The sequence below is a fragment of the Pleurodeles waltl genome, chromosome 7, assembly GCF_031143425.1.
Source record: "Pleurodeles waltl isolate 20211129_DDA chromosome 7, aPleWal1.hap1.20221129, whole genome shotgun sequence".
NCBI classification, from domain to species: domain Eukaryota; kingdom Metazoa; phylum Chordata; class Amphibia; order Caudata; family Salamandridae; genus Pleurodeles; species Pleurodeles waltl.
The window spans coordinates 1459796874-1459822876 of record NC_090446.1 but is presented as its reverse complement, the minus strand read 5'-3'; the positions used below and the strand labels follow the sequence as shown (position 1 = coordinate 1459822876).

Genomic DNA, 26003 nt, shown 5'->3' with positions numbered 1-26003 from the left:
GCTGACAATCAAACTCAAGTACATCCCATGGCTATGGTAACTTTAGAGTGGGGAGGGGTCAATGGCCTGAAACAGGTGGTGGTCTCCTCAAATATCCCAGTAGACTGTTTGCTTGGAAATGACCTGGAGTCCTCAGCATGGGCTGAGGTAGAACTGAAAACCCATGCAGCCATGCTGGGTATCCCTGAACTGGTGTGTATCAAGACAAGGGCACAGTGCAAGGCTAAGGGTGAAAAAGTAGAGCTGGAGTCTGGAAGAAGGGCCCAGCCTACCAAGAGGAAAGGAAAGACAACTGGGAAACCAGCTGCAACACAACAACAAAAAGAGAACCTCTCTTCTCAGGAAGAAGTTCTGCCCTCTGAGGGAACTGAGCCTATGGAGTTGGAACCTTATCAGGTTGAACTCTTAGGCCCAGGGGGACCCTCAAGGGAGCAGTTGTGTAAGGGGCAAGAAACCTGTCCTTCTCTTGAAGGCCTTAGGCAGCAAGCTGCTGAAGAGTCCAATGGCAAGAAAACTGGAACACATAGGGTCTATTGGGAAGATGGACTCCTGTACATTGAGGCAAGAGATCCCAAACCTGGTGCCACTAGGAGAGTGGTAGTGCCTCAGGAGTTCAGAGAGTTCATACTGACCTTAGCCCACGATATTCCCCTTGCTGGGCATTTGGGACAAACCAAGACGTGGGAGAGACTAGTCAACCACTTCTATTGGCCCAACATGTCCCAGAAAGTTAAGGAGTTTTGTGTCTCCTGTACCACCTGTCAAGCCAGTGGTAAGACAGGTGGGCATCCAAAGGCCCCCCTCATTCCACTTCCAGTGGTGGGGGTCCCCTTTGAAAGAGTGGGTGTGGACATAGTGGGTCCACTTGAACCTCCCACAGCCTCAGGGAATATGTACATACTAGTAGTAGTGGATCATGCTACTAGATACCCTGAAGCTATTCCCCTTAGGTCGACTACTGCCCCTCCAGTAGCCAAGGCCCTCATTGGTATCTTTACCAGAGTGGGCTTCCCTAAGGAGGTGGTGTCTGACAGAGGTACCAACTTCATGCCAGCATACCTGAAACACATGTGGAATGAGTGTGGAGTGACTTATAAATTCACTACACCCTATCATCCACAAACTAATGGCCTTGTTGAGCGATTCAACAAGACATTAAAGGGCATGATCATGGGGCTCCCAGAAAAACTCAAAAGGAGATGGGATGTCCTCTTGCCATGTCTGCTTTTCGCTTACAGAGAGGTGCCTCAGAAGGGAGTAGGGTTCTCACCCTTTGAACTTCTGTTTGGCCACCCTGTAAGGGGACCACTAGCTCTTGTGAAAGAAGGCTGGGAGAGACCTCTTCATGAGCCTAAACAAGACATAGTGGATTATGTACTTGGCCTACGTTCAAGGATGGCAGAGTACATGGAAAAGGCAAGTAAAAACCTTGAGGCCAGCCAACAGCTCCAGAAGATTTGGTATGACCAAAAGGCTGCAATGGTTGAATTTCAACCAGGGCAGAAAGTCTGGGTTTTGGAGCCTGTGGCTCCCAGGGCAGTCCAGGACAAATGGAGTTGCCCTTACCCAGTGCTAGAGAAGAAGAGTCAGGTCACCTACCTGGTGGACCTAGGCACTAGCAGGAGCCCCAAGAGGGTGATCCATGTGAGCCGCCTAAAGCTCTTCCATGATAGGGCTGATGTGAATCTTTTGATGGTAACAGATGAGGACCAGGAAGCTGAGAGTGAACCTCTCCCTGACCTCCTCTCATCAAACCCTAAAGATGGCTCAGTGGATGGAGTGATCTATTCAGACACCCTCTCTGGCCAACAGCAATCTGACTGCAGGAAGGTCCTGCAACAGTTTGCTGAGCTCTTTTCCATAACCCCTGGTCAGACACACCTGTGTACCCATGATGTGGACACATGAGACAGCATGCCTGTCAAAAACAACATTTTCAGACAGTCTGACCAAGTTAAGGAAAGCATCAAGGTGGAAGTCCACAAGATGCTGGAATTGGGAGTAATTGAGCACTCTGACAGCCCCTGGGCTAGCCCAGTGGTCTTAGTCCCCAAACCTCACACCAAAGATGGAAAGAGAGAGATGAGGTTTTGTGTGGACTACAGAGGACTTAATTCTGTCACCAAGACAGATGCCCATCCCATTCCTAGGGCTGATGAACTGATTGACAAATTAGGTGCTGCCAAATTCTTAAGTACCTTTGACTTAACAGCAGGGTACTGGCAAATCAAAATGGCACCTGGAGCAAAAGAAAATACAGCATTCTCCACACCTGATGGGCATTATCAGTTTACTGTTATGCCATTTGGTTTAAAGAATGCCCCTGCCACCTTCCAAAGGTTGGTGAATCAAGTCCTTGCTGGTTTGGAGTCCTTTAGAGCAGCTTATCTTGATGATATTGCTGTCTTTAGCTCCAGCTGGCAGGATCACCTGGTCCACCTGAAGAAGGTTTTGAAGGCTCTGCAATCAGCAGGCCTCTCTATCAAGGCATCCAAATGCCAGATAGGGCAGGGAACTGTGGTTTACTTGGGACACCTTGTAGGTGGAGGCCAAGTTCAGCCACTCCAGCCTAAGATCCAGACTATTCTGGACTGGGCAGCTCCAAAAACCCAGACTCAAGTCGGGGCATTCCTTGGCTTGACTGGGTATTACAGGAGGTTTGTGAAGGGATATGGATCCATTGTGACAGCCCTCACAGAACTCACCTCCAAGAAAATGCCCAAGAAGGTAAACTGGACTGTAGAATGCCAACAGGCCTTTGACACCCTGAAACAAGCAATGTGCACAGCACCAGTTCTAAAAGCTCCAGATTACTCCAAGCAGTTCATTGTGCAGACAGATGCCTCTGAACATGGGATAGGGGCAGTTTTGTCCCAAACAAATGATGATGGCCTTGACCAACCTGTTGCTTTCATTAGCAGGAGGTTACTCCCCAGGGAGCAGCGTTGGAGTGCCATTGAGAGGGAGGCCTTTGCTGTGGTTTGGTCCCTGAAGAAGCTGAGACCATACCTCTTTGGTATTCACTTTGTAGTTCAAACTGACCACAGACCTCTCAGATGGCTGATGCAAATGAAAGGTGAAAATCCAAAACTGTTGAGGTGGTCCATCTCCCTACAGGGAATGGACTTTATAGTGGAACACAGACCTGGGACTGCCCATGCCAATGCAGATGGCCTTTCCAGGTTCTTCCACTTAGAAAATGAAGACTCTCTTGGGAAAGGTTAGTCTCATCCTCTTTCGTTTGGGGGTGGGGGGGGTGGGGGGGGGGTTGTGTAAGGAAATGCCTCCTTGGCATGGTTACCCCCTGACTTTTTGCCTTTGCTGATGCTATGTTTTGAATGGAAAGTGTGCTGAGGCCTGCTAACCAGGCCCCAGCACCAGTGTTCTTTCCCTAAGCTGTACTTTTGTTCACACAATTGGCACACCCTGGCATCCAGGTAAGTCTCTTGTAACTAGTACCCCTGGTACCAAGGGCCCTGATGCCAGGGAAGGTCTCTAAGGGCTGCAGCATATCTTATGCCACCCTGGGGACCCCTCACTCAGCACAGCCACACTGCTTGCCAGCTTGTGTGTGCTGGTGAGGACAAAACAAGTAAGTCGACATGGCACTCCCCTCAGGGTGCCATGCCAAACTCACACTGCCTATGCAGTATAGATAAGTCACCCCTCTAGCAGGCCTTACAGCCCTCAGGCAGGGTGCACTATACCATAGGTGAGGGCACCAGTGCATGAGCACTGCGCCCCTACAGTGTTTAAGCCAAACCTTAGACATTGTAAGTGCAGGGTAGCCATAAGAGTATATGGTCTGGGAGTCTGTCAAACACGAACTCCACAGCACCATAATGGCTACACTGAAAACTGGGAAGTTTGGTATCAAACTTCTCAGCACAATAAATGCACACTGATGCCAGTGTACATTTTATTGTGAAGTACACCCCAGAGGGCACCTTAGAGGTGCCCCCTGAAACCTTAACCAACCACCTGTGTAGGCTGACTGGTTTTAGCAGCCTGCCACACTCGAGACATGTTGCTGGCCACATGGGGAGTGTGCCTTTGTCACTCTGTGGCTAGTAACAAAGCCTGCACTGGGTGGAGATGCTATCACCTCCCCCAGGCAGGAGCTGTAACACCTGGCGGTGAGCCTCAAAGGCTCACCCCCTTTGTTCCAGCACCACAGGGCATTCCAGCTAGTGCAGTTGCCCGCCCCCTCCGGCCACGGCCCCACTTTTGGCGGCAAGGCCGGAGGAGATAATGAGAAAAACAAGGAGGAGTCACTGACCAGTCAGGACAGCCCCTAAGGCAACCTGAGCTGAAGTGACTCTGACTTGTAGGAATCCTCCATCTTGCAGATGGAGGATCCCCCCAATAGGGATAGGAATGTGACCCCCTCCCCTTGGGAGGAGGCACAAAGAGGGTGTAGCCACCCTCAGGGCTAGTAGCCATTGGCTACTGCCCTCCCTGACCTAAACACACCCCTAAATTCTGTATTTAGAGGCTCCCCTGAACCTAGGAACTCAGATTCCTGCAACCTGAGAAGAAGAGGACTGCTGAGCTGAAAAACCCTGCAGAGAAGACAGAGACACCAACTGCCTTGTCCCCAGCTCTACCAGCCTGTCTCCCCCCTTCGAAGAAAACTGCTCCAGCGACGCTTTCCCCAGGACCAGCGACCTCCGAATCCTCAGAAGACTGCCCTGCTCTAAAAGGACCAAGAAACTCCTGAGAACAGCGGCCCTGTTCACCCAAGACTGCAACTTTGTTTCCAAAGGAGCAACTTTAAAACGACTGCGTTTCCCGCCAGAAGCGTGAGACTTGCAACCCTGCACCCGGCGACCCCGACTCGACTGGTGGAGAAACAACACTTCAGGGAGGACTCTCCGGCGACTAAGAGACTGTGAGTAACCAAAGTTGTCCCTCCTGAGCCCCCACAGCGACGCCTGCAGAGGGAATCCCGAGGCTCCCCCTGACCGCGACTGCCTGACTCTCAGATCCCGACGCCTGGAAAATACCCTGCACCCGCAGCCCCCAGGACCTGAAGGATCGGTACTCCAGTGCAGGAGTGACCCCCAGGAGGCCCTCTCCCTTGCCCAGGTGGTGGCTACCCCGAGGAGCCCCCCCCTTGCCTGCCTGCACCGCTGAAGAGACCCCTTGGTCTCCCATTGATTCCTATTACAAACCGGACGCTTGTTCGCACACTGCGCCCGGCCGCCCCCGCGCTGCTGAGGGTGTACTTTCTGTGTGGACTTGTGTCCCCCCCGGTGCCCTACAAAACCCCCCTGGTCTGCCCTCCGAAGACGCGGGTACTTACATGCTGGCAGACTGGAACCGGAGCATCCCCTTCTCCATTGAAGCCTATGCGTTTTGGGCACCACTTTGAACTCTGCACCTGACCGGCCCTGAGCTGCTGGTGTGGTAACTTTGGGGTTGCTCTGAACCCCCAATGGTGGGCTACCTTGGACCCAAACTTGAACCCCGTAGGTGGTTTACTTACCTGCAAGAACTAACAAGTACTTACCTCCCCCAGGAACTGTTGAAAATTGCACTGTCTAGTTTTAAAATAGCTATATGTGTTTTATTTGAAAAGTATATATGCTATTGTGATTATTCAAAGTTCCTAAAGTACTTACCTGCAATACCTTTCATGCAAAGTATTACATGTAAAATTTGAACCTGTGGTTCTTAAAATAAACTAAGAAAATATATTTTTCTATACAAAAACCTATTGGCCTGGAATTGTCTCTGAGTGTGTGTTCCTCATTTATTGCTTGTGTGTGTACAACAAATGCTTAACACTACTCCTTTGATAAGCCTACTGCTCGACCACACTACCACAAAATAGAGCATTAGTATTATCTCTTTTTGCCACTATCTTACCTCTAAGGGGAACCCTTGGACTCTGTGCATACTATTCCTTACTTTGAAATAGTGCATACAGAGCCAACTTCCTACAGAATCCATCAAGCCTTGGAAAACATGGTGGAGGTTTAGATTACTTGTCCCCCACCCCCTCATCCATAACTGGCGGAGATGCATTGGCTAAAATGATCTTGCCTATGCAATAGCTATACATATTTCCGAGCTAAATGTTTTGCTTATACCTTTGTAAGCTGTCGGTATCCATATTTTAAGACCTAACATACCAAATCACAAGACTGAGGCCCGTATTTATACTTTTTTTGCGCCGCATTTGCGTCGTTTTTTGACGCAAAAACTGCACAAACTTGCAAAATACCATTGTATTTTGTAGGTTTGCGCCGTTTTGCGTCAAAAAGCGGCGCAAATGCGGCGCTAAAAAAAGTATAAATACGGGCCTGAGTGACTGGATATTGCAGCTGGCCTTGATGCTGTGGCAGTTTTTCTGAGAGAAGTGGATGGATGTACATCTGACGGGTGAGCACCTCAGCAACCAAGCCCAGATAGACACTATGAGGATTACCCTCATTGGAATGAGTGGTAGTGGGAAAAAAGCGTAAGCTACGATCCCACACAAGCTGAGCATTGCCCATGGAATGTCGGTTTGGGTAATGGCGACAAGCCTCTGGCATTTTGTGTTCTTGCATCTAGCAAATCGGTGGCTGTATTATTGGAGCACATGGGCATTGAGTTCCCATTCATGTGTTGTTTGATGTTTTCTGCTGAGAAGGTCTATAGTATCACTGTCCACTCCTGGGACAAGTTCCACTGACAGGAGGACCTGGTGAAGAATGCTTCAGTGCAAAACTTTCTGTGCTAGTGTAGACAATTATGGTGAGGGTGTAACCCCTTTGTTTGTAAGTAGTAAATGGTGGTCATGTTGTTCCCACCCCATGATGGAGGCATTTGCGCTTGATGGCCACTTGTGATTGAGAATCCGGGAACAATCAGCCCACCAACACGTTTTTGTTGTTGAACCACTGCAGTACGTGCTAAACACTGGACTCCATCAACCCTAGGTCACCCTACTGTCTAATTATTTATAGCCATTGTCTTCCAAGGCTCTCTAAGTGCACATGTGCCATCAGGCCATTGGAATTAGTGCAACACAGGATGCCCTAAATTCCAATAGTTTCAGTATCATTCTGACTGCTTGAGACAACGTCTGATGAAGCGGAAGCAGCTTTGCAATGCCAACTCTGTATCAATGCTGGTGTAGACTTTGCTGGTCAGTCTTTGTATTGAGTGCTGCTCTGATGACAAATTTCAATGTGTGGAGGAGTGACGTTGCTTGTTGAGTGTGCGCAAGGCATTGCCCTCTGGTGTGGCTCTTTTCTAGCCACTTTTACTGGAAGAGAAAGAAATTGCAGCACACTAAGGATGAAGGGCTGTTACCCCAAAGTGTAATGCTTTGAATTGATAATTAACTCCTACAATGAACCTGAGGTAATGAAGGTGCGATAGGTAGAATTACTTCTCAGAGTTGTAATCTCCAGGTGCTCTGATGTGATGTACTCATTAACAGAATTCAAGCATTGGTCACAACATTCCATCTTTTTAGGGGATAAGAAAGTACAGGGAAAAGACTCCTTGTCCTTGTTCTACTGATGCTATGGCAGGTTCTAGGTCTCCTTTTTGGTGTAAGGCCTGCATTTCTTACAGCAGGAGTCGTAGGTTGTCTTAGCTAATGCTGTCCTGCTTAGGAGGTTTATTAAGCAAGGCGCTGTGGAATTCTAGGCATTAGCTATGGCGGATGATGGAGAGCACCCACTTGTCTGATGTCATAACCTTTCACTCAGTTAAGTACAACCTCATGTGTCCACCGATAGGTGTTCAATGTTCTGGGATGATGTGTGGATGGTCACTGTTTGGAGCCAGAAGTGCTCCTATTTTGGGCACCTCTGGCCTACTGTGGCTGTAGCAATGAAAGCTGCATTTAGTGTTTTGCATGGGTAGCTACCTTTTATTTACATGGCTACTGCTTGTAGTGGTGCAGTCATTATGGGATCCCAGCTGTTTTTGCTGCAGCTCATGACTACTGGAGGTGACACAATGACTTCTGTTGCTGGTGCTGGAGCACTTCCATTACCTTGACAGTATCCTTTTCATTTTTTTCCACCAAGGAGTCGGCTTGTGGCCCAAAGAGTTATTTGCCATTGAAAGTCAATCCAATGAGGACACCGGATATTCATGGTGCATGGTGGTGGAGAAAGATACTTGTGTTGATGTCCCGAGAAGTATTATAACCAGCATAACGGGCACAACAGATGTTTGCATTAGAAATTGTTTTACCCTATTAAATGATTTATTTTGTTTGCTTTTTGTAAGCATGGGAAAGCTGTGCAATATGCCCACTTCGTTTACTCCAACTGATGTCTGTTGTACCAGGAGAGCAGGCTGGCAGAGTTGGCGGTCGCCATTAAGTACCACTCCTTACAGCCAACCAACTTGTCGGTGACATTACACTTTCTGCACTGTTTATTCATTGGAGGGGTGTCCCACATGCCCTGCACGAATGCCATTTTTTGCACTGAGTGGATAACAAAGGAATTGGGTGGAACATGTCTATGAATGAAAATTGGGTCTTCAAGTGAAGGCTTATAATTCTGAACATTCTTCATTTGACCTGGGCTTCTCTGTACAATTTGGCTCAGAAGTGTTCAATTGTCATTTAAGTTCCTTGCATGTTTGAAGTCGATGTTCTGGCACTAACGTTTTCCGATTCTGCAACGGAATGGTTGTGGACCACTTGATGATATGTCCAACCCAGTGGCAGAAAAAACAACTATCTAACGTGGAGTCACTGTTCTGGTGCTTCGAGAACCTCCAAGGAGGTACCTACCAGTCACCTAGAAAATGAAACCTCATTCAAAGAAAAATACCTTTCGATGTTTGTGCCAAACAGTAATGACTGGAGTTGGCACAATATATGATCTTCTGCAGCACATGCTACAAACAAAAGGAAATACATTACTTAATGTGATGTTTTGTCTCCCTCCTCATAAAAGTACATAGCTTGTGTATATAAATTCCAGTTTGAGTTTAATACTCTAGATCACAACTAGGCAACAACATCTGTAAAAGATCTCACTGAAGGTAATTGGAGTGATTAAAACACAGAAATCCCCATTATTTTGAAACTTTGCTGGGATACTTTTCCAAGAGTGGATAAATAACTTATAAGCTAAAAGTATTTTTTCTTGCTAGGACCCGAAGGGAGTGCATATTGGGATTGGTCTCCAAGTGCAAAGTAGGCAAGAAAAACAGATTGGCAATTCTGATGTGGCTCCCAGAGAAGAGGCATGTATTACATTAAGTAGTTGAGTAGTGGCCCTCCCATGCCTGAGAAGTGACTCGTAGACTTTGAGGAATTGTTGGAAGCCCCTACATATAAGCAAGAGGATGACTGATGAAAAACTGAGAGATAACTTAGATTTTTGGAGGCTACTTGTTAATGCTCCTCATTTCCCTCGGATACGAAGGCTCAGTGGTTGGCCTATTGTATGTAGTCGGTGTCAATAATCATATTGGCCATGGGAATTCCAAAACTAATAATCTATTTTAATTAAGACTAAATACATTGATCATGTGCCATTGATTGCTGGGGGTCCCATAAAACGATGGTGGGTGTTGGGTCATGAACCTGGTGCTGAAATATTGTTGTTTACTACACATTAAGTAGAGTAGGAGATAATTGGAAGAGAATAAAGAAATGTGTGATGTAGAAAATTTGACTTTTTAAAGCAGAGAGATTTGTGTCTCTAAATCGATAACAATGAACCTTTTGTGAAGGTTCTGCTGTCAATGTCCATGTAATATGCAGGGGTTCTGCCTGTTGGTAGCAGAAGGCACAGGCTGTAGAAATATACTGCTTGTCAGCACGATGCACATTGAGGAAACCGGGAAATGTTTGTCCTTTGTAACATGGCAGTTCAAACATAAGTACCAAAAATCCAGAAGAGGCAAACCTACTTGGACATCAGGAGATATTTTACTCTTGTTGAGCTTCTGAAAGGCTATAAAAACTGCAGCAAAGCCAGTGACAAGGCATTGGCACTTTAATGGCATTGAAAGTAATCAGCCTATCAGATATGTTTGTGGATTCTGCACCTAATGCTCATTTTCTGGCAATGAAATGAGGCATCCATTTCCCAATGTTTTGTAGTCCTCTACTTTTAAGTCAAAAGCACCAGATGAATCTACAGTTAGTCACCTTTCCGATCTACATACCAGTTCATCTCGCTGGATGTCCGGAGACTTGTATATCACCCCCTTGACATCTTGGGATGTGTTCACCTGTGATTAGAGAAGATCGAAAGATGCTTAATGCTCAATGTGTGAGTACAAACCTGACTCTACCCCTCCCCTCACCTCAAATCTCTAACAATGTATCCACCTATCAGGCTGAATTTAACTACTTACAAAGAACTCATTGTCAGCTCACAAAGCAAGGCCTGGCCAATGTGTGGATGGTGGGAACAATTTAAGGTCCACTAACTCCTCAGGACTATCACTAAAATACATGGCTATTGCTGCTTCTTCAGCCTTAAATTTGAATGATCTGTAGTACATGTTGCTTTCCCATTCTTTGGTCAGATCCAACTTATTGAGGAGTCTATTAAGATTTAGAATAATGTTACAGTATGAATTGTAGGCAGAGAACAAAATGCTTTCCAAATCAGGTTTTTTTAGGGTTCCTTCCTGTCAGATGTTTTAGCTTTGCACAGTATTTTATGAGGTGGAGGTCTACTGCCCCGGTCTACTTCTCCGGAGAGTTTAACGAAACCGAAATAAAGTCTTAATTTTTTTACATGGGTGCTATTTGAAAAGCTGTAAACATGTCTGGACCGTTTCTTTAGAAGATCATTGTGTAATTTAGCCCCACAAGAAGGAGAACTGGAAGTGATGGCCCGGAGGAATTTTGCTCTGAATAATTCCAATATGGATGCTCCTGCTGAACCATTTAATCTGGTATACAGTTGGTCAAGTTGCTGTTGCAGATGCCGAGCCCTATTGCTCATGGTCTGAAGTTTAAAGCTTTGGCTCGTGTTATTGTTTTGCGAAACACCTAGATATTGATAGGAGGCTATTTGCTTGATCTTTTCTCCTCCAGTCTCCCAAATGTTGGTATGTTTAATCTATGTGACTACTGGGAGCACAATTAAAGAGTACTGTATCGTTGTCGTATTGTAATGCCAGCATATGTATGATGCGTAGTTTGGGGAAGAAGCTTTGTCTGTTGAAGTGGCTGGTATTAGATCTGCTATATGTAAATTAAATTGTTGTGGTAGCAAGCACACATCCTTGTTTTAGACCAGGGTTGGTACATATTTTCTGACTAACTGATGTTCCATTCTCTAGTTTCATTCTGATCCACGAATCTGTATATAGAAGGCGGATTGCAGTTAATGGGGTGGCTTGGATCCCCCCATACTCTTACCAGATTATTGATCTATTTACTCTGTCAAATGGCATGCTAAAGTCTAAATGCCAGGCATGTAAAGAGGAACAGATGGCAATTGCTTTTTGAGCCATTAAATAAGGACCACTATGTTATCTACTGTTTCACATATTTTTCTAAAACAAGTTTAACGTAACTGTAAAATTTGCTAGTGGTTCAAGAGTCCTCCTGGATAGTGAGAAGGAAAGCAGGCACATGTTTTAGCATTGCTATCCACCAGTACAATTGTTCTGAAATTTTGTGGGTTGTTGGCGCATCACTTTTTATAAATAAGATTCAAGACTGAAACCTTCCAGGGGCCCGAAATAATGTCTGCCTCCAATATTACATTGTTTAGTATACCTAACGGTGTATTTCAGAATGTGGGATTATTTTTGCTGACTGAGATTGGTATGCCATTTGGCTTCACAGCACTATTTCTTCAGGAGAACTCAAGAGCACCTGTGACCATGTTTTCCATGATTACAAGAGAGGTCGCGCATGCTTTGTTCTCAAGACTTTTTTTCCTGATCATTTTAGTAAAGCTCCGACAAGTAACAGATTCATGTCTCAGCATCATTGTTGTTTTGGTCTGGTTTCAAACGTTGTAATGATTGAATTAATCACCAACATTTCGTAGTCATGCATAGCGACCCATTTCCTGATATTATGCCATCTTTTTAATCCAAAAGATACCTTTTCCTCCCACTATTTTTGTTTATACGCCACTCCAAGTGTATTCTAGTTTAATTGCAATAAGGTTGTTCCATTCTGTTTTTTGGCACCTGGTAAGAGGATTTAGATTTATTTGACTATGCTTCAATACTTGGATATACCAGTTACTGTTTAACATGTTTTTTCATTAGTGATTACCAACCAATTTATTAACAGCTCTTATAGAGAAATCTAATAATGACTGGAGAAAAAATTCCCAGTGCCTAATAGTCTCAGGATCCATATAAAAATTCTTAATAGCCTCAATTAGTAGCCCTATATAATAATGTATTAATTCGTCACAGGGCACATGCTGCATTCATTTGAGTTTTCTAACATTTGAACTTCTTCTGCTTCAGTTACGGTCTTCAGGTATTTAGTGTGCCTAATGTCCCAGCCAACTTCAGTCAGATGCAGACGGTGGTCTTTTTCTCTTCTAACCACAATTTTATTTCTACCACTCATATTATTCCACTGCAACTAAAACTACAATTCTTATAAATGCTATATTTATCTTTTACTACTGATGTCTAACCTCAAAGACCACAGCGGCAGCTGGGCGAGAAACACAAGTATTTTGCTTCTTGGAGAATTAGTCATACAGTTCACAAGGAAGAACATCATGATTCAGACAAAAGTCATGTTTAAAAGAATTCTGAACACGATCATTGAGGGGGCTAAGCTTCAAAGATGACAAAACCACCCTGCAATGTGCTCTCCAGTATCTTGGAAATGGAACTGAAGCCCTTGGCACACTGAGCAACCATTAATGAGTAACTAGGCCACTGACAGACATTTTAGAGTCACCTGGTCTTGGACCAACTACAAGTAAATGTGCTGGCTCATAACAAATAATGGCTGGATGAGGAAAGGGTTCATTAAACAAAATGTGTCAATGCAATGTACAGAATCTTTACCAGAGCCAGCATCTTCAGCTCAGACCCTGGTGGGAGCACTAGGAGGAATCCTAAACATCTCAACTTTAAGACATTAGGTAACAAAGGCAGAGAGCTCTTTCATTCTAATGTAATAACACAAGACTGGCACGAAGGCTGTCCAAAGCCTCATGGTCTACGAGTGTTCATAAAGAGGATTTCAAACAAAAAAGGATTGGCTAAAGTAATTGTGTGTGTACCTTTTGATTTTGCTCATAGACGAGGGCTTTATCGCTCGTGGGGTAGTCATATTCAGTCATTCCAGAAGCTGCACAAGAGAAAATCATAAACCCATGGGTGTTACTGCAGTTATTTTCATAAAACAAACAGAAAGACGTCAAAAATAATTTCCAATCAATACCCACCACCAAATGAGATAATCCCAACTCCCAGATGAGAGATCCATTATTGAAGGTATGTGCAGAGCACAATTGACCATATTAATTATATTTCCTGTGGTATGTAATGCATTAGTCTGGCTTCTTTTTAAAGTCTTCAGGATAGACCATTAGATTACTGTTCTCACTGGAGGGAGGGGGGGTCCGCTGGGTGAGATCATCCGTTTTTCTTCCTATGGGCCCTGCTTCCTTATTCCTTAATAGATGTCAAGCAATAGACCATTAGTATTAGTTCTTTTGGAGATTAACAGAGACACCAGATCTAACTCTTTCTATTGAGAGAAAGAAAGAGAGAGAAAGAAAGAAAGAAAGAAAGAAAGAAAGAAAGAAAGAAAGAAAGAAAGAAAGAAAGAAAGAAAGAAAGAAAGAAAGAGAGAGAGAGAGAGAGAAAGAGAAAGAGAAAGAAAAAGTTTTTTTTTTTTTTTTTTTAACAATGTAAGCGGGAGAAGAATCTGCTGAGTTCTGCAAGGGAAGGGGATCTAGGACAGAGAGTGATGATGATCTTTGAAGATGTATGTCTTCATCTCTTTTGCAAAATGAAGTCGTGACTGGTGGTCTTTGTGGTTACACCAATGCTATCCTACATTGGGCGCACAGATGGAGAAGGTCTGCTTGCATGTTTTTTGTTTGCATTTTGTCATCTCCAGTCTGACTGTGTCCAGGATGTGGTTGTATGGGGAGCAAAGGGAGATTGTGAGTTGCTAGCCAGATAAGCAGGTGTGCCTTACATAATGGCAGTGTAGAAGCTGGAGCTGGTCCTTAAACTACTGCTAAAAGGTAAAAAAACAGTGAGCTCAATCAATCAAGGTAGGCATGAAGTGGTCATATATTTAAAGCACTTGTTGACGTGTGCTGCAGCACTTAGGATACCTTTGAAGGGAGGGCACTGTGGTGCACAGGAAGGCTGTGGAGTAGGGAGTAACCACCATCCAGGTCTAAGAGTAGAAGCTCTTGGACAGTTTGGTAGCCACTTGCTGGAAGAACAGTTTTGCTTTTTTTTGTAAAGGGCACTGGTCCACACTGTCTTGGTATCCTTATAAATGTGTTGGTTGAGGGCAAGGTTGGTATCAAGGGTGATAGTTAGGGATTGCATATTTCCAGGTTTATGCTGTTAAACTACGGCTGGACTAGTTTTCTTTGTTTTTAGTGGAAAATAGAAGGGATTTAGTCATGATGCAGGTAGGTGCTGGAGATCTAGGTCCTGATGTGGCATCAGTGCTTGAGACACTAAATGTCAAGTGCAGAGGAAACCTTCAAGTTAAGGGACCGTTCTGCAGACACTACCAAAACCTAATAAACATATGTTTCAGGAGACACGCACTCTGGACATTCTTTGATAGAAAGCCAATGGATAAGATATTGCCACTTTCTTCCTGTGATGCTCAGAGAAGAGACTCCGGTGCTGTGTTCATGCCATCAAAAGTGAAATCGCTTCTATTTCTTTATCTCCAATGCTCACATGCAGGATATTTGCATGGCAAATGTGATTATTCATAGGATATGATTATTCACTGATTGTTGCTACTGAATTAAAATGGACACATGTTGGAAAAACTCAAATTTACTACACCTTTATGCTAGCTAGAGCCAACTTCAAAAGCATGCAAAACATTTTCAATACCCAGGTTTGCTTTAGCTTACTTTTACAACCTCACTCATTCCACATTTTATTTGTCTCACTCTTCCTTCATGGAATTCGCCCTTCTCTATCACATACCTTATGCTCACTCTAACCTGCAAGCCCCTAACCTCCATCTTCTGATCCTTATCTCTGGACCAATATCTCTGATTCAACCTGCATCCTCTTTCCATATCATCTATCCCCCTCAGCCCAACCTCCTGTTCCTCCAACTTTTCCTACCTTACCATTCTAAAATCCATGTCTGACCTATCCACCAACTCTCTATCTCAACATCTGCTTTTTCCACTTCACCCCCCTTCATAAGGTTCCCTCCTTGCATCTTAATTCACCTCTTCTGCCCCATCATTGCACTTCTACACTGTTTCTCCTTGGCTGGTCCAACCCCACTCACCTTTTTTGTCACTCTGCTGAGAGTCGGCTGGAGTTGAGAGAAGGAAGTAGGAGAGAAGATGCAGATAAAGATAGTAAGAGGAAGTGACAAGGCAACCAGTCAACAAAAGTATTGTCAGGAGAGAAACAGGGGAGAGAAAATGCAATTAGAAGACACTGTATCAACTACAATGTTGCTCACACACACACAGAGTTTAATTTCATTCCATATTTGAGTGTGCAAACATTCACTATGCACTTATTAACAACACTCCCATTACTGTTTGAATTCCAGTCAGTCTCAAAACACATCTGATCCCTTGGTTAGTGGCCTTATCCATCAGCAACACTTGCGATATTGGGTTATATGTTAAGATAAAGGTGAATGGAAAGGGAGCTTGACAGATGCAGGAAGAAGACAGGATTACCAGTCAGCAGCAAAATAACCTCCTGTAAATTTCTGAGAGCTGCAAACTAAGAACATGGAACTACAAACTCATGCCAAAGAGATATGGTTGAATACCTTTAGTATTTCATCAACATAAAATATACTTGCACCCCTATAATTGCTTGCTTTTCACAGGACTAGTCTGTTTTCCTTTCAAACAGACTTTCACAAAACGTTCTTCACTTTTTGTTGTACCTTCTATTCTTTTAGCACTAACTTAGAGGAAGATATAGGATAGTGCGATTGTCCAAAGACTCGGAAAGTAACTGTCCATCCCATAAGAGCTGCAGAGCTGTGACCTTTATTTCTTTTATTTTGACATTATGTCTTCAAATGAGAAGGGGTGAAAGGTACAGGAATGCTTCACCTATTTCAGAAGTAAAAGGCCCCTTCTGAAGCAATCTCTATCTTTAAAATATGCATAAAGAGGACTATTTGTAACTGTGCTTATTAGTGAAGAGTTGGACCTGCTGGAGCTCTCAAATTCAATCTAAAAAAAATTCAACTCGAGCATAAAGATTGGCCAGCCTACATCCACATTCACAAACGTAATCAGCTGAACATGAACAATGGGTCATCAGGTCTGATTGGTGGCTTGTATGTTCCATGATCGTTCAGTACCAATATTAGAGTGGAGTGACTGATGTACATGGAAGTATAGTGCTGTATGGAAATGGGCAATTTTGCTTTGGCGCCAGAATAATGCCCTAGTGGCCAAGAAAGTTGATGTGAACACAACTATATATTTGTCAATGTCAGAGTGGCTGTTTCCAAAAAGTCTCCTGCACCCACCACCAAGACGGACATTTCAAAGGAACCTGTTGTGGTCATCAACCAAACCGCACTGAGTGAGGATACAGTTTGAGTGCAATTCTTATTGATTTTTCATTATTTGTTAATTGCCAATGTTTTTCATGCTTTTCATGCCTTTTTATACCTAACAATTGATCTAGCACTGAGGCCCTCATTTCGACTTTGGCGGTCCTTTGCAAAGACCCCCGTCGAAGCAGGTGCCAAAAGACAGTCAGTGCTGGCGGTCAAAAGTATGCCATAATACGTGTCACCCACAGATTTTCGGCCATAAACAGGCAGAAATCTGACGCCGTCGGCCTGACTGATGGTGGGTGAGAGGCCATTCCAACGCCAGCACCTCCATGTTGGAAGGACTCTGCCAGCCATATTACGAGCAGTAATATGGCACGGCGGTCCTTGCATGCTGGTGTGGCATTGGCGGTGGAACCGCCGACATCCACCCCCGCCCGGATGACCACCTTGACGTGGACTGCTGTGCAGCCCAGACCAGGCAGGTAGGTAGGTGGACCTACCGGAACGGGGGGAGAGGGGTGTGTGTGTGTGTGTGTTTGTGTGTTAGGTGCATGTGTGTGTCTCTCAGAGTGGTAGGTGCATGCTTGTGTGTGTGTCGGAATGGGTATTCATGCATGTGTGTGAGTGTGTGTGTGTGTGAGTGAGTGAGACTGTATGCATGCATGGTGTTGGGGGTGTGAACATATACAGAGGGTGGGTGTGTGTGTATGAATACAGGGGGCATGTGTGTGCATGAATGTGGAGAGTGGGGGCGTGTGTGTGTATGAATGCGGATTGGGGGTGCCTATGCGTGTGACAGTGCGTGTCTGTGTGCGAGCGAGTGGGGGTGCGTGTCTGTGTGCGGTTGGTTGGGGGATGTGTGTATGTATACGTATGTATGTGTGCGGTTGGTTGGGTGGGAGTGTCTGTATGTATATGTGCGGTCGGGTGGGGGTGTGTCTGCAAGTGAGTGGGGAGTGTGTGTCTGCAAGTGAGTGTGCGAGTGTGTCTGCAAGTGTGTGGGTGAGTGGGGGGGTGTGTGTGGGCAAGTGGGAATCGTGTGCCGGTGACAGGAATGGAGATTCCTCTCACCTGGTGCGTTACTGCCAGGGTTTTCTTGGCGGGGTGACCGCTGCAAAAAGCCTGGCGGTTTGCTACTTCATAATACGGCTGGCAGACTTAGGCATGCCGCTGGCCCGGAGGAGCTTACCACCGGCTGTGTTGGTCCGACCGCACCCGTGGGACTGGCTTTGTTGTGGCGGTTTGGCTTCAGCCAAACTGCCGAACTCGTAATGGGGTGGTCTTCACCACCGGACTGCGGCAGTAAGACTGCCACACTCGTAATGAGAGCCTGACTGTTCAAAATCGGCATGTATTTGTTGAGCCCTCATATTTTAATTAAAAAAATTAAGCTACAACCCTAGTACAAGTCTAGAGTTTGTATAAAAATGCACACATTTACTTAGTTGATATCTACTAATTTAACCACATTATGTGGATTTTCGTTTTGCTGATTCATGGAGGATTGTCCTTTATACACAACTTGCTTAGACATCCTTTGTAAAAGAGGATGCAGCAGTATACCAGTAGTATACCCATAATACATATTGGTATTTTGTGAAGAAATAATGCTTTGGTGTGATTAATTTGACTGGTATTGCTAACTGGATGCTGCGAAAGAGCTTTATGAAGCCAACATCAAACTAGTGTATGTAGTGTTTGGAAAACAGGGTGCAAAGCACTTCAAAGGAATCGATACTGCCCCAAGCTATGCTCAGACCAAGTTTCTTTGAACATAATCATAGGATTCAATACAATTCAATTTAGCAGAAGATTGTTTCCGCAATGCCTTCTCTAGTGGGTTGTATACACACAATGCTGCAGCAAGTAATAAGGATGTTAGTGAAGAGGGGGGTTATATCTTTGGGATTGTAAACTAGTTGTATGCAACTACATTCAGCAGACTTTACAAAACCACTAACATGGTGTTTTTCCAGTCTCTCTACAAGATCTAACTTTCAACACTGGTGCAATTTTATGGACACCTCTATACATGTGTTCAGTAAATAGTCGCTGAAGAATTCTTCTATGGTCTTATATAAAAAGGGACTGCAAAGCTCCACCTATTGTTTTATAGCTAGACAGTCTTTCGCAGCTTTGAATTCAATTCCGCTCTGGAGCTTTGACTAGAGATGATACATTAGCATGGTCTTGTTTAGTAATTAAAATGATGAATGCAAAAAGCATGTGCCATGGAGTATTTCAATTCAGAATCTTAACAGAAATGGCATACTTAGATACGGGTCAAAATGGATAATAAGTGGCTATCAAATTATAGCCTCAGATTGCAAATGGCCTAAATCAAGGCTATGTTTTGGCTCCATGGATTTTGAATCTTTTTATGGCACATTTTCACACCAGATCAGACGAGATCAGGTGAAAATCTTTACAATATGGTCATTCTCATGTACATCAAGAAGCAAAGTCTAATTTTCTGCAAATCCTGTTGTATGTTTCAGCCACAACTTCCATTGTAACACATATTAAAGGTTATAAAAAAAACAATGCTTAGTCGATATCCCTGTACTTCTAAAATAAAAAAAGTAAAATTCTGCCACAGATCCACTCCCTCCTCTTCAACTTGACCCTCACCTTCCTGGTCGAAGAGGTCGGAAGTGACAGGCCCCTCTGGCCTGTCGTCAAGCATGAGATCCTCGTTGCTGTCCACGTGGAGGAACTCCTCAGTGGTGCGGGTTTCAGAAATGGAGGTGGTGAGCAGAGCACTGGAGCTGGCCCTCTCAGACTGCAGAAGCTCCTCTGTGGGTGGAGGAAGAGATGGAGAGTGAGAGCCAGAAGTCTATGCGATGGACAATGAGACAGTGGTGTAGTGAGGGTGTCATGGGCCCTCATACAAGCAAGAAAAATGGGCCCTAACCCTATGGTTTGGCAGTGAAAAACAGCTAAAAGTGGGGGTACAGAGCCCACATACCCTGGACCTGCTGCCACTGCACCTGCTGCACTACTGATACATAAATCTCTGTCAAAGTTGAGCCAGATGAAGGGGTGGACAGTGAAAGACACAGGCTCTGTAAAATCTAAGGACAGAGTGGGATGGTGTGGAGAACCACACGGAGGAGAAATGACAAGCCATAGAGGGAAAGGATGGGGAAGAGAGTCTGAGAATTCCAGGAAAGAAGGGTAAATAATCTGGGATGGGCAGAAGAGTGTCCAAAGAAGAAGTGCGTTATAGACATATCATACTTGAATTCTTTTGGGTATAACTCCAGAGGGCGATGGGGTATAAATGCATCCCTTCAGCACTAATTGAACACAAATCTATGCTCCAACTCTTTATTTCAGCCAGTGAGTTTCTCCAACTCTCCGACTCACCAAAGAGCTGAAGACGGGCACCTGTGAGTTGTGTTTAGAGGTGGGAGAAGAAATTCTGTCTCACGGGCCAGAATTAGTAAGAGTTCTTGTAAATTATCTCCATTATCTCGTGGAAGAGAGGGATTTAGGTGAAAAGTGCAGCAGGTGAGGACACAGTGTTCCCTCTACAGGTCCTGTGGAAACGAAAAGCTTGGGGAATACCATTCAGCAAGTAATTATGAACAATCTCCCCTTCCAGCCTAAATGGCAAGGAAGTGCTTAAGAAACAGAGTTTATCATGCGACTACATACGGATCTCTCCCTTCAGCTCCTCAGAGAGACGAGGGTTCTTGTACAGCAGGGCCAGGCTCTGGTTCATACGCTCTTCAATCACATGCAGGTGGGTGTAAACCTGAAGACAAGGCAAAGCAGGGGGGACAGTGTAAAGGACAAAGCGTAAAGCGCAGAAGAGAGGATATGAAAATTGTGAGAGATGAAGAACAGAGAAGGACGTTGCAGACTCGGTTGAGATGCAGGGATGCAGGGAAAGTGGCGATGTGGGAAGGTGATGGAGATTTATATGTGGTAGATGAAGGGTGTGATTGGGAAAGAGTTTGAAAAGAGTTTGTGAAGGCATGTTCGAAATTAAATAGGAACAAAGCAGGGGAGTTGGGTGAAAGCAATGTGAAATGAAGAGGACGGAGATGTGACCAATGATGCAGGAATTAAGTAAAGAGCGATAGGGAGTAAGAGACGGGGAGGGAGAAAGTCATTTTTTAATGCTCCAACAAAGTTTCAATAGCATAACAATGAAGCTTCACACTATAAACTAGTCCACTATGAACCAGGCTCCAAGACGTCTGTTAAGATAAAAGTGAGGTCAACTAAAAAAACGCTCCCTTAGCTTTTGCATCTCTGCTGTACCAGATGGTGAAAAACAATTTAAAACAGACACATCTATTTTGACATATTGCATCTAATGGGACTGCTCACCAACTGCATGCATGAATTCTGCCACATTAAGCCACCGAAGAGAGTTAACTTAGAGGAAATCGCTGAAATTAGGAAGTGATGAATGGCAGAGTCTATTTTTCAGGATGGTAGAGTTCTAAACATTACAAGGATGCGTTATTCCTTCATCTCTTTTTCTGTCTGCAGTACCCATGTGGCTTCCACAACATTGAATACAAATTAAATCAGCGCCCAACAAATACGGGGGACTAAGATGAGAGATGAAAATGAGCATTCACTACAAACCAGACACTGTAGAACTGATTAGGCAACAAGCTTAACAATTGAAATCAAACTGTCTATGCAAGTAAGGATGGTGGAAATATGGCCAACATGTGAATCTGTAAATGATTCACAGTACAAAATGAGCTATGACCCCTCCCAATTTGTCCAGCTAGGGAAGATTCAACTCTCTATAACAGCATTCAAATCAGAGAGGCTTTGATCACCCACCATCTATCGCTCCTCCTGTAAGCAACTGGTACAGTCAGGAGTGGCTCGTGGGAGGGAAAAGGGGTGTGGCGCAGCGCGTGGTGGAGAGGGGAAGAAGGGGAACCCAAAAAAAAATAATTAAAATAAAACTTACTTTTTCCACATGCTGCTCCATCCTCTTTGTTCTCCTCGCTCGTCGCAGGCACAGGCTCCCAGACTGCCCTGCGGCCAATCCTGACGCTGCTCAAAGCAGCGTTCAGATTGGCTAGGAGCGCCCAGCCAGGGCACTCCTAGGCAGACTGGGAGCCTGTGCGTGCTCTCTCCAGCCTGGCAACTGTGTTGCTGGGCTGAAGAGAGCTTACTACGCATGTATGTTTGGCCGGCCAAACATACATGCACACTAAGCGGTAGTGCTGTGCACTCCCCCTCCGTCCCATCACGCCCGCGACCCCAACCACTTTTATAAGTAAAAACATAATAAACAGAGTTTATTATGTTTTTACTATAAAAGTTTTGCAGCACCTGCTGCTGGCGTGGGGGAGGTGAGGAGGGGGAGGCGGGCATGACGCTCCTCCACTGTAGCGGAGGAGCTGCCCCTGGGTACAGTAGTTTCCTAATGGAATGGCAAGACCCTGAAAATGATACAGGAAGAAACATTCCAATTCCAATGAAATAAGGTGCTATTTATCTTTGAGTAAAACAGTGCACTGACAATCAGAAGAGGGTCTGAATTTCAAGGATCTCAATATTCAATTCCTTGCAACATGACAAATGATTCCGAAGCAAGAAAATGTTTTCTTTTAGGATCCAATGAGAAGGTTAACAATTCGTGTGGCAGGAACAATGAAGTACCCCAAACGTTTCATAAAGCCTGAACTACTGATAAACACAAACATCCATCTGTAGGCAGAAATACCACATATGACAATATTAAAAATTGCCAAAAATAAAATAAAAAAAGCAGAAAAGCAAGGTTCTACAAGTAAATGGATTCTGTGCTACATGAAAGCCTTCCTTGGAGGGCTGAGGAAACCTCTCAGATGCCTTCCAGCAAGGACATTTTTGTAGCGAATGGTGAGAGTCATTAAGATGCCAATAGTTGCCATTGTAAGAAGGCAACCACTGCCACGAAAGCTGCCACTTTCGCAGGGTGAGAGATGGCAATTGCTGCTACATGTTACTTTCTCTACATTAGGACATTAACCATAAGTAGAGATGTATGCTTCTTCTCATTGGCCAAGGGGATAAGGTGCAATGCATTTCCTTTAACTGTGCTGTTTGCTCTATGATAGGGTATTCCAAAAGTAAGGCATTCCATCAAGGAATGCCAAAAAAAGAAATTGCTCATCCAGGACAAAAGCAAACACTGTAAACTCTGTAATCGTTATCGTGATGGCTACTGCATTTGGCTTTCTCGGGGGAATTACTGATCAATTTCACTCCTCCTCCATGCCATTTTAGATGCAAGAGGCCAAGGCTGTTAAGCTCGGACAGCAATAGTAGAGAGGCAATTTTTCGAAAGTGAGTGGAGAGCAAAGATAAAAAGTAGACCACCATCAATGGTTAGCAAAGGAGCCACAGTTGGTATCACATAGTATATGTCACCAACACAACATCTCAGATGGGGATCCAAGAAGCCCCTCCTTGATTGCTCAAGTCAGTAGAGGTTTGTTGAACATCAGGGGTAACATAGCCCCTTAATGTCTTGTGCCAGGTCCTCATTGACTTTTCTTCTACCAAATGAGACAGTCAAGTCTTTAACCTTAGAGTGACTGAAGGCCCATCCTGCCTTGGGCACCCTTTGGCATGGACCCGCTGACAAAGGGCACCACTGCTGTGGACGGTAAAAGATTTTGTTGTTGTTGAAGGAGCCAGTCGATTTAATAAAGCCCACAAGCAACATGTGCCTTGTTATTTAAGCCAAGGTTTCACCCCAAATGTGGATGTTGTAATCAGCTCATACAGCTTTCTTTGATTCAGAGCTAAAAGTTGTGAACTTGAGCCACTCCAGCCTCTTAAAATGTATTCTCTTGTAATGGACAAATTTAAGAAGTCCTGCATTTAGAACAAGAAGAAAAATCAATCTCTGGCCCATGGTACTCAGGGAGCAGATGATTAGAGTATTACCTGCCATGAAGGATAATTGGGGCTGTCGCATAGCCAATAATTAAACTGTTTCTGTCCCAGTTCTATGTAATGCTCTGGGAGGGATGGTGGCCTTGAGCTTCATATGGAGGCACCAGATCTGAGTGAACTCTCAGGCTCTCCAGCCTCAATGGTGCTCATAGTCAAGTTATCTTGGCAGTTTTTCTGACAACAGTATAATGTGCAAAAATCAGAGCTTGCTGTTACTTTTCATGAAGTTGTGCTGCTTTGCATTCAATGTATTTTTTATATTGCTTGCCCTGTATGTACACATGAACATTACGCTGATACCTAGATTCAGAGACCAAGTGCTGCGTTGCCATCAGTTTTTTCTTAGTACTTGTTTGCTGGTACAGTAACAATGCCATGCAGTGGTAGAAACACAATTTGGCAGGGCTGTCTTTGATTCCCACTCCAAACTTGGCTACGTGTTCACTTTCAGACTTTTGGTGATCTATTTACCTGCCTTGATCGGGGTGATATGCTTTGCCTAAAATAGGGTTGTTAGTAAAGTCATTTGCGGACAATGAGTTTTACATATAGAGTACTTTACCTTTCTTAAGCTTTGTACCACAAACAGCCCAGATGCATTAGGTAATCCATGCAGTTTGCAGGATTGCCCTATATGCTCCAAATATATTTGTTGTTTTATGCTCTGACCCCCTTTGCGGGTGTCCCTCCCTCTCGACATTTGCTTTGCCTGATAGACAGGGAAAGACAGGAGAGATGGAAAGGAATGTCAAGAAAACAAAAGGAGAAACAGACACGTTGATGAGTGAGTGGAGGAGGGCTAATGATCAGAGAATTGTAGCTAGGTCTTGTAGGAGTAAGTAATAAGCTCGTGTTTACTTGTGAATCAATAAAGTTAACCTATAGTGACTGTGGCAAATAAAATATATGTTGGTAAATTAAAAAGTCATTAAACAAGCAGGTTTTAAAATTCAGCATTAGGAAAACCAAAGTTAATTGCTTATATTAGTAACAACTGTATGGTGAAATGTGTTAAACAGCAAATCAAGTAATAAAAACAATTGTAAGAGTTTTTTTTAAAAACAGCTTGAAAAGGGGTTTTGGTGAGTAGAGTAACTGGCCAGTCCACCTAGCATGTATTCTAAGAAAGAAAGCAACAGTCATCAGGCATGAGTCTACCAGTAGTACTCAGTGGCGTTGTAGTGGATCCTATTTAGTTTTAATGGGGATCATGAGTTTAGCTTAGCCTTCTGGCTTGCAGGCCTGTGCCCCATCACCTAGTGACTTTTAACCTACTTAACTTGCTCTGTCTTAGCCTATGTATTTAATTATTTCTTTTAAAATGGCTGCCATGTTTATAGTTAGTGAAATGTTTTGATTTTACATTATCGGTGCCACTCTGTGAAGGCATCACTATCAGCGTCAAAGTCAAGTAATATACGTAGGTATTCACATCATGTCCCTTTCCCACTTACGTGTGACCGGATCATAATGTACCCACGGAGTCTGACCTAGAGGTCTCATTCCGAGGTAACGAGGGTTGGGGGGGGAACTTCTCATGGACATGGTACTGGCAGATTAGGTTTATCACACCTAGCTCTCATAAGGCTAGAGAGTAGGTTCTCCATGCAAGGGTTTTAGGATTTTTTTACATCTCATGTTTATTGCAAGATGGTGGGGGTTTTTGTATTCACAACTCATGTTCACAATTATGCTTCTTGCATTGTTGATTATCCTAATAATTGCAGCGCATGCATTTTATCGTAGAGTGCAGTAATTTCAATAAACCTATTGAAACCTTTTCTGCATCTCTTTCATATTGCCTGTGTGTGACTAAGATTTGCTGCTAATGTGAGAAAAGGGTAATCTTCACGCCATCAGGACCTCCCTGAGATATTGCATTCTAGGGTCCATGCATAAAGGCTGCCAAAAATCACCTTTTACTGTTTGGATTTTTGGTGAGGTGCTGCTTGAGAGCTGGGAGGGTTGGGCAGACAGTTGCGACTTGTTGTAGGATTGGCTTAGTCACCTACAAACAAAAGTGCTGTCATCCCTAAACCAGCAGTCTCGCCTTTAGCGCGAGTCCAGCTACGACAATGTGCAGGGCACATTCACATCTTGCCAAAAAAATAGGATAGCCAAACAATAAATAAACGGCAGTGAATTAAAAAAAAAACAATACCAGCATCAAATGGTCCAAGACCTTGTTTACCAAGGACCCGGGCCAACTTAACCATGCCAGTTGTACACTTCAATATAGGAAATGCAAGGCAACTGACGATAGGTACCTTTGTAAAAGGAACATAATTAGTTAACATCCATTAAGAAAACCATAAAGGCCTAGAACGACATACGAATAACTATAGCCATAAATCAAATAAGGGAGGTTTTTGGCATCTATTGGGGGATTACCAAT

The 26003-nt window shown here is 44.2% G+C and overlaps 1 protein-coding gene across 2 annotated transcripts in view; it reads right to left on the bottom strand.

Moving 5' to 3' along the window:
- Window positions 1-26003, bottom strand: part of APLP1 (amyloid beta precursor like protein 1) — a 212823-nt gene that overhangs the window by 13815 nt on the left and 173005 nt on the right. Inside the window, exons 11-15 of one of the 2 annotated variants that reach the window (XM_069201122.1) lie at window positions 20342-20441; window positions 19313-19477; window positions 15431-15457; window positions 13200-13267; window positions 10141-10206 (exon numbers count right to left, since the gene is read on the bottom strand). In XM_069201122.1, coding sequence (XP_069057223.1) covers window positions 10141-10206; window positions 13200-13267; window positions 15431-15457; window positions 19313-19477; window positions 20342-20441 — 426 coding nt within the window. The remainder of the gene's footprint in view (window positions 1-10140; window positions 10207-13199; window positions 13268-15430; window positions 15458-19312; window positions 19478-20341; window positions 20442-26003) is intronic. The other variant, XM_069201124.1, reaches the window with a different exon arrangement.